General features: G+C 44.9%; 1 protein-coding gene across 1 annotated transcript; it reads left to right on the top strand.

Annotated features, from left to right (window-relative positions):
* Window positions 1–634: 634 nt before the first annotated feature.
* On the top strand, window positions 635–7,957 carry LOC146789927 (histone H1.8-like). Its single transcript, XM_085631229.1, has 5 exons — window positions 635–727; window positions 1,305–1,389; window positions 2,712–2,992; window positions 3,377–3,533; window positions 7,884–7,957. The coding sequence occupies exons 1-5, from the start codon at window positions 635–637 to the stop codon at window positions 7,955–7,957; spliced, it is 690 nt and encodes a 229-aa protein (XP_085487355.1).
* Window positions 7,958–9,510: the final 1,553 nt, after the last annotated feature.

Raw genomic sequence — 9,510 nt, 5'->3', positions numbered from 1 at the left:
CTGGTGATCTACTGTAAGAAGGAGTGTAAAGATTTTAAACGTGACAAATTAAACAGGCCCAAATATTGGGTTTTGGGCTGCAGGTTTACAGTGCATAAAAGTACATGACGTTGTGTGTCACCGCTTATTCACATATGCTATTGTTTTGTCTATGCTTTTTAGGTCTCGCCTTGCTATCGCGTAAGCGATCACAAAGCGAGACTATTGTAAAGGGCATTTCAAAGTGCTCCCAAAAAGCGGATTGCATTGCTAGCACGCTCACAATCACACGCTTGGTGCCGCCATGCACTCCGCTTTTTGGGAGCACTTCAAAGGGTTTGCTCCCTGCCCCCAAGCGCGCGCGCGCCACGCTCCGCCGGGCTTGTTTTTTTTTTTTTTTTTAAACTTTAAGAGCGAGGCGCGCGCGTCCACCTACTGGCTATCCCGCCCAGACTGCGGGTGCTCGGGACGGCCGCTGCGTGTACATCCAGGATTCTCTTTGAGGGGCGGACTCCCCGCTGCTGTTGCTAGAGGTGGGCGTGTTACCCGGAAGTAAACTCCCGAGGCGCGTGCGCCGCTTTAACTGCTTCAACCATCCCGTGCAGCGTGAGCGCAGAGAACTCGGCGAGCAAATCTCCTGTCAGCCTTTCGCACCATGACCGCCGAAGAGATGAAGGCTGAGGCCCAGCAGTCCTTCACCGTGGAGGGGGTGGACATCACGCCAAAGCAAGACGAGGGTATTCTGAAGGTGAGGTGGCAGTGCAGGGAGTGGTGGCTCACTGGGGAGTGGTGTGAAGGTATATTACATGTATGCGTGAGGCGTTGTCCATACCTAAATCTCAGTTCGCCCACCTCAGTTTCTGCCGATTACTTTGCATGAGTGTTCGCCTGACTGGGATCTGGTATCCAGACACCATACGCCAGGGCCAACTTTAGGGCAGTGCGACAGGTGCGGCCGCACCGGGTGCTGACCTCTGGAGGGGGGCGCTGACCTCAGTTTAGCAATAAATTATGATTGGAGAGATGAGGGGCACATTTGCCCGGTAGTAGTGAGGGAATCTGAGGAGGAGGGAATGGGGCCGCCAAAAATGATTGCCGTACCGGGCGCCACCAGTGCTAAAGCCAGCCCTGCCATACGCTCTCTCTTAATGCTAGGCTTCGGCTACTTTTGTTTGTTCATCACGATACTTTGTTCCTTATGAGTGACAGCAACTGCCCTTGCGCTCCTGGGCCTCTACGCCCACTCGTTGTTAATATTTTATTTTATTCTATTTTTCGGTGGGGTTTTGTTTTTACCGCCTTTTCTCAGCAAAATGGCTTCTAAGAGGATTGCCGCTGCCACCGCCGCCGCTGCCGCTGCCGCCACCGCCACCGAGCCCGACTCTTCGAAAGCAGTGACTACTAAAGCAGGTGGGTTTTGTCATCTTGTAATATTTAATTTTATACAAATATCTATTGGTTGGGTTGAGGCTTCAATGTACTTCGTTATAATGTTCTAAAACGTGCTTGTCAATGTGCATGCTCTAAGTAAAACTTATTAACTGGAAATAAATGTGGTCTGGTTTGCATGTCGTATTTTTGAAGCGCGTGTTTTTAGAGTTTTTACAAAATTGCGCCCCCTTTATTTGATTTATTTATATATATATACTCTACATTTAATTTGACTAGAGGCATTCTTCATTTCGACACCAAATATTTCCCATAAAAAATACATTATAACGAACATTTTATAATGGCTTTTGTCAAGTGTGTCCAAGGAAAAAAAAAACGGTGGGGTGGGAGCTTAAAAGCAAACAAAACCGTTTAGTTCGGCTTCTCTGCTGCTAATAAAGTGCGCCAGATTTTCTAATTTAGATGTGGTTGTTCCCTCCCTTGAAGTACTCGTGGTCGGCTTCGAACACTGGTCTTCTAAGACTCGTTTAAAATGGCGGCCTCATGCAGGCTACGGCTGTCGGAGTCGGACCGGTGGCTTCCTGGCACGTAAAGATCTCCTCTACACTTTAGTGTAGACGACCGAATGTGAGACAACACTAAAAACCCAAGGTTGTGCAAACCTCTCGGGTTTGATATAGAGCATGCAGTGTTCTCGAATGCTGCTGACGTCAATTGTGACAAAAAAGAGGGCCTGTACCCGGGGCGAGTAAGACTTCACTGTCTTGATTAACCTGCCCACAACTATGTAGACTCTTTAACTGGCTATTAACCCCCACTCCCCCATTACATTCAAGCCAACGGGGGAGGGTACTTGAGCGTATATGCTGTTTTTGATTCTATTCTGTTAATACTTTTTCTCTCCAAGGGAATGGTGACTTCACACTCTCTGACCCTCCCTCTCAGATGTTACTCCGTGCTGGCCTGTATATTATAGCGTTGAACCCCTGGTTCCTCGGTGCACAGGGCTCCTTTTATACTCCGCCAGGGCCCCTTTGTATACAAACATGGCTTCAACTAGCATGAGTATCTACCATGTGAGAAACCATTTTCAGGCTCTGGTGTCTGAGCCCTCATTTTGGAAATGGCCCTCCTGTGCATTTTACAGGTGTCTCCCATTGCCTTATGATAGAGGTGGTTCACTTTTTTAAGTAGCTAAACAATTCAGCCAATATGTACATTTGTAGCTGGCTTTTTTTTTTTTTTTTTTTTTTTTTAAACCTACCTTGCTGCTCTTAACCACATCCTTGGGAAACTTTGTCACACTAAATTGTGAGTAACATTGGATTTTGCATCAACAGCTGGCGAGGTGAAGACTAAAGCCCTCAAAATACCAAAAGCAACAGATGCCCCTCTTCACCCTTCAACCTTGAGCATGGTACTGGAAGCCCTGAGGAAGAACACCGACCGCAAAGGTGCTACGGTGCCTTCCATCCGTTCCTACATCCTCACCACGTACCCGTCTGTCGACTCAGTGCGGCTCCGGGTACTGCTGAGGCGAGCGCTGGGGAAGGGCATGGATCAGGGCCTTCTGATCAGGCCAACCAACTCAACAGCGAAAGGTGCCACAGGAAGGTTCAAGGTGAGCTCATGACGGGACCCCTTGCCAGTTAAATGATCTTGCTGAACTAGGTTATAGAGTTCTTCTTTCAGTGTGTTTTGGGGGCAGTACAACTGATGCAAGCCCAGCTTGTAGTGATCAACCATTGCAGTTAGTAGTTCTTGGCTTGTAACAAGGTGAGGAAGTGGGACTTTCTAGAGTCACTAGTCGCATACTCTGGACTCAACCTAGTTGCCTACCTTTACTTTATGCATGGGCATTACCTTTGTAACTTTGAAATAGTCCTGGTCGTTTTTTTTTGTGGTAGAATTTTTGCTCCTCCAGCCTGGGCTTCCAATAACCTGGTTTGGACTTGTGCTGCCCTGCTGTGCAACAAGTAACCAGTGTGCTTTTTATACCCTGTAGCTGGCGCCAGCCAGACCAAAAACTCTGAAGAAGGTATCTGAGAACAGTGACCCAAATGGAGAACAGGCACCCAAACCCAAGAAAGTGGTGGCCAGGAAACCTAAAACTGCAGGAGCAGCTGCCAAGAAGCCAACTGCCAAGAAGCCAAAATCACCCGGTAAGTCCTCTCCCACCAATTGGATGCTTGAGGGGTTCGCACCTGCTGAATCCTTAGACTATGAGCGTTCACCTTACAAGTTTCATGTTAGATTTCTTACCTATCTCCTTCCCTGATTGGAACTTCACTTGGGTCCTCAGGAGTGCAGTGCTGGCAGTCTTTACCATGGTAATTGTTAGTTTAAACCCAGTCACCCAGGTTTAAAAATTCTGGGAGGTGGTGAATGGAAATTGCAGAGCAGGGTGTGCATATGTTGGAGTCGGTGTGGTGCTAAACTTTGTTTCATCGTACAATGTGATCTGATGTTGACATTAGAAAACTTGTTATGCACTTTATTTTGTAAAATACATTTTTCAATTTGGTTGCTTGCTGTTTCCAATCCTCTTAATCTGCTCTCTTACCCCAGTTGTAAATGTTTGCGCAGACGTACGTAAACTTACTCTACAGTTGTGTGGTGGCTTGTTCCCACCTCCCTCTTAGCATCGTTTTCAGGTCTCGCCTATTCTATCCCGCAGGGATGGATAGGCGAGATTATAGTAAGCAGTCCGAAAAGTCTACCTAGCTGCGGATCGCGTACAGTTCATGTGAACAGAACCACGCGCATTCTTTATAGCTTCCATTTTCTACCAGACACTTCGCGCGCGCTGCGATCTCCCTGTGTTGCCACACGCATTCAGCTCACCAGGCTGCACACCCCCTCACTCCATATGGTCTCATGCCTTTTCTTTGCTCTCCGCCGCGTGTTCTCAGGCTCCTCTCCGCCCACGCGTCTCTCCCCTTCCGTGTAGTTCCGCCCCGCCTTCTTTCTCACATTTTTTTGTGTGCTTTGTGTGACGGACTACTTGACCTCGTGCCTATGAGTTTTGTATGCATGCGTCTATTATATATATTTTTTTTTAACCGCCCACGCGTCTCCTCTTCCATGTAGTTCCCCTCCGCCTTTTGTTTCTCGCATCTTTTTCTGATTTTCGGCTTTGTGACTGACTACTTGACCTTGTGCCTATGAGTTTTGCATGCGACTATTATATTTATTTACTTTGAGTGTTTTTTTTATTTAACTTTACGCACCCAAACACGTTCATTGTTTCCTTTCCTTCTTACATTCTTATGCGGGGGAAAAAAAATCACTCTCCACAAACAGCACTTTTATCCTGTCTCGCCTCTCTGTGTTTTGCTGTCTGCCCTCGTCTTCAATAGTTTCCAGCCTGTGTTCTGCTTTACGCATCTAAACACGTATGCTTTTGTCTGAGTTTCCTGCTTACTTTCTCATGCAAAACAAACAAAAAAATCCCACTCTCTACCAACAGCACTTTTATCCTTTTATTCTGTTTTGCCTCACACTATGCCCTACACACAGACCACACAATGCCACCTCACACACTGCCCTACACGCATTAGACCCCCCAAACTGCCACCTCACACACTACCCCACAAAATGCGACCTCACACACTACCCTACACACATTAGCCCCCTCACCCTCTGCACCCCCTCACCCTCAAATAAATAAAAATACAGTTTACTTCCAAGACACTGCAGTCATTTACGTGAGCCAGTGTCAGATTGTGTATTTTTTTTCAATACTAATACAGCCTTTAAAGAAAATAGAAATACAGTTTACTGACCAGTCACTAACCAAAACTGCCCCCTCTCACACAGACCATACACACTGCCCCCTCTCACACAGACCATACACACTGCCCCCTCTCACACAGACCATACACACTGCCCCTCTCACACAGACCATACACACTGCCCCCTCTCACACAGACCATACACACTGCCCCCTCTCACACAGACCATACACACTGCCCCTCTCACACAGACCACACGCACTGCCCCTCTCACACTGACCCCACGACACACTGCCCCACATACACTGCTCTCCCACATTATCCACTCACAGTACTTTAGGTCACACACTGCACCCTTACACAGCCCGCTCCCTTACACATTCACACTGTGCCCTCATACAATTCCCCCTCACACCCTACCCCCTAGTTCGTACGATGTCATTAGGTGCCTTTTCTAAATTTTAACTAACAAATGTTGCAGGATCAAAGCGTTTCTAAACGCATCGGTAGATTTTTGGTTTTTTCATCGGTTGATGTCTATTGGTGCTAGGTGTTTTGTGCTTAAATTAGAATTATTGTTTAACTTTAACAAATGAACAAAGTTCACGTGGACGTTGCGGTCTGAAAGTTGTGGCGCGCACCACGCTCTCCCTCTGTTGACACACGCTTTCAGCTCACCAGGCTGTACACCCCTCACTCTCCATATGGTCGCCAACCTTTTCTTTGATCTCCGCAGCGTGTTCTCACAGGCTCCTCTCCGCCCACGCGTCTCTCCCCTTCTGTGTAGTTCCGCCCCGCCTTCTTTCTCGCAACTTTTCCAGTATCTCGGCTCAGTGTGACTTACTACTTGACCTCCTGCCTCTGTGCTTTGCATTCATCTTATATATTTTTGAATGGGTTTCATTATTTTACTTTACGCACCCAAACACGTATGCTTTTGTATGACTTTCATTCTTTGCTTGCCTGCTTACATTCTGATGAAGATCACTCTCTCCACTAACAGCACTTTTATTCTGTTGCGCCTCGCGGTGTCTTGAGGTCTGCCCTCGCAAGTCGCCTGCAACTGGTCTCTCACATACACTGGCCCCTCTCACAGAGACCTCACACTCTGCACCCCCTCACACTGCCCCACTGACACTGCCCCTATACACTTTGCACCCTCACATTACCCACTTGCACTACTTTAGGCCCCGCACCCTTACACCCCCTGCACCCTTACACTCACACTTTTCCCTCATACAATGCCCCCTCACACACTGCCCGCTTACAAACTGCCCCCTATTTTATACGATGTCAGTAGGTGCATTTTCACTTTTTTTAAAAACTCACAAACGTTACATGAATAAAACGTTTACAAAACGAATTTTAAGCTTTTTTTTTTTTTTTTTTTGTTTTCGGGCAATGTTGGTCGGTGCTATGTATTTGGTGCAAAAGTTAAAACTATTGGAATTGTAAATGACAAAGCTATTTATTTAGCTATTTTCAAAACCAATACAAAATTTGGCATTTACAATGCCAATAGCTCAAACTTTCCTAATGCGAGACCTATTGCATTGCAAATGCTTGTTGTGCTTGATATACAGCAAGTATATCTGATGGCTTGACGTTTTGTGCGTTTTTATTATTTTTTATGCATGTTTTTGTTTCTTTTTTTTTCTCTTGTTGCTGCTTTTGATACTATTACAAGTTTACCTGTGTTGTGAGGGGATGGTCATGACGATGCCCATCGCTACACAACAGTTGGTTGAACTTGTTCTGGTTACTAAATTCCACACATAATGATATTTCATGCTGTGAACATGAGAGACAACACTTCACCAGTGCATGTCTATTTGGCTATAATGGTATTGAAGGAAAATAAAAAGAGATATACAGGATCAAAGTGTGTCACCTGCAGTTTTAGTCACGTTACTGCCCCTTCCCTTAAAGGAACAGGCAGCCCTACATTTATGTATCCTTGATTGGACCTAAGGAGGAAATTATAGATCTGTGACTCAAGGTGGCCTAATTTCTATATTACATTAGTTAATGATGTTCTGTTTCCTAAGTAGCATATGGCTTTTGTTCCTTAAAACAAAAACCAGGTTTTAATTTTTTCCCTGAAGAAGGAACTGGAACATTACCTAGGATTACCGTATATGGTGTAGTCACCAGCGGTAGAGTTAAAATTTGTGTAACTTTGGCCTTTTGTGTATCACCCGCACTCTTGGTGTTGTGTCACATGCCTGACTATCACCCAAGTAAATTCTTGTTCTTCCTATAGATTTTTTTTCTTTTGTTGCTTCTCCCCTGACCGATGTCGCATCATGCTTAGTTATTGGGGATTTTAGTTGTGTCCTAGTTCCAATTCCCTTTTCCGTATTCCTTTCACCAGTCAGCCCATTTATTATTGTAGGTGTATTGTTCAGGTACACACTTCCAGACTGCAGTGATGCACCAGGGACCCCCATATTATGTATAATTCCCTTTTGTATGACCAGACTAGTTTTCAAGAATTTTCCTTAGGCCTGCTTCAATGTTTTCCAGCCTGACTGTCAGGGTAGCGATAGACTGGTTAACTGACTCAATATTATAGTAAGACAAGTTTTCCATCTCAATAGGAGATATCTTACGTTTACCTTTTTGAACATGACGAATTATCAATGTCTATTTTAATTTGGTTTTCAGTTCCCTTCTGTTCCTGCTGCTCTAATTTTTGGTGGGATCAGATGTGTTCTAATCATGCAAATACAAGGACTCTCTAGTTCTTGTCTTTTGTTTCCACATCTTGATCATTAGCTTTTGTATTGCATAGTCCACCTGATGCATTAAAGGAAGGTATCTACATGTCTCTGATAAAATGTATCTTGTGATTTTTCTTTTGAGGTGTTCTAGATAAGGAATTTAGAAACACCTATATGTAATCATTGAGGAAAAAAATGTGTTTGCCCCATTAGACAATGCCACCATATGTGAAGACATCCATTTAGATAGAATTCTCGTGTAGTTATCTACCCTTAGATGATGGAGGCTCTCACACGGAAACCCAATTGAAAAGCCTAGATGCACTGTTTTGCCTACTGCCTTTATATTTGTATTGCTTTTTGAGAATGACAGTGTATTCTAGACCAAAATTGTCCCATGGCGTATGGCCACTCCTTTGAAAGACCGCAGGCCACCTGTTTGCAGTCCCCTTGTTATACAACAAACTGTTTAAAGCATCGCACTTGCTTCATCAGAAGGCGTTCAACATCAGAAAAGAAGGAGGAGCTGGTTTTGCCACAGAACCAGAATTTCAGTGCAAAAGAGCGCCTGTCATGTGCTGGTAACCTCTGACAGTGTGCAGTCCCTTGAGCCCCTTGGCCTGAGTTTTTGGCCACACACCCCCCTCTTTTTCCTTTGCTCCAATGGAAGTGCAGTGCACCGGCGGATCCAAGATTGACAAAAGGCACTACATTCTGGTGCCCATGAAAGAGCAGCCTGAGCGTCCTCTGACACCGAATGATGAGTGTTGGAGCCTGAGAATGGTCCCGGATCTGCACAAGATGATCTGTGCCCATGACCAATGAAGAGCATATTATTTGTAGTGTCTGCCGCAGAGGAGAGACACTGGTGCACTGCCTTGAGACATTGAGACTTTCGAGTGAGCTGTGGGTGTTTGCCAGGAGGGCACTCCAACTAAGCAGTACTTTTCTCATGAAAGGCTTGAATGAAGAGGCCTATGCGAAAGAAAACAACAAAAGAAGATTTGATGGACAATAGAAGCCTGCCAGAGAGGCTTTTTGAACGGACTCTGGGCATAGTTGGTTTCACAAGAGGTTTACGTGTGATTGTATAGACTAGGTGTTAGGAGACTGATTGTTTTGCTGGCATTGTTTTAAAGTACTATTCTGTTTAGTAAAAGCAGAATAAAGTCCATTTTCTGTGGAAAGAGTACCCCTTTTTCACCTCAGAGTATTGATGAGGGTCACCACTGTTTCACCTGAACATACAAAAATTACTGAAATGCATAGGAGCCCTAAAAATGTTACTAGATAATTTTAGGATTTGCTTTTTGCTTAGGGTTGTGAAAAATTATTATTTCATTTGTAATAGTGGTCACTACTTTCTCCCGTTGTCTATATGTTCTTAATAACGTGTTTTCTAGTGTCTTTTTAAACATGACGTTGTCATTTATGGGTGGGATTGTTTTTCTCTACTCAATTGACTTCTGCACCCGCTTCCCAACCTATGTCTTTTCCTACTACTGTTTCTTTGCACTCTTTTCACCCTTTTCCTGAACATGAGCAGGTTAGAAGATCAGAATTCGTAAGCAATTCTTTTGTACAGCTTCTGCATCAACACTAGTTAGTAGTGAACATCACTAATTGTTGGGTGTGTGATCTTATGCCACCTACTACAGATAGAGGTATTCCTTATTTTGTCC

This window comes from Triturus cristatus, chromosome 10 (assembly GCF_964204655.1).
Source record: "Triturus cristatus chromosome 10, aTriCri1.1, whole genome shotgun sequence".
NCBI lineage: Eukaryota > Metazoa > Chordata > Amphibia > Caudata > Salamandridae > Triturus > Triturus cristatus.
This window is presented reverse-complemented; position numbering and strand designations above follow the sequence as displayed.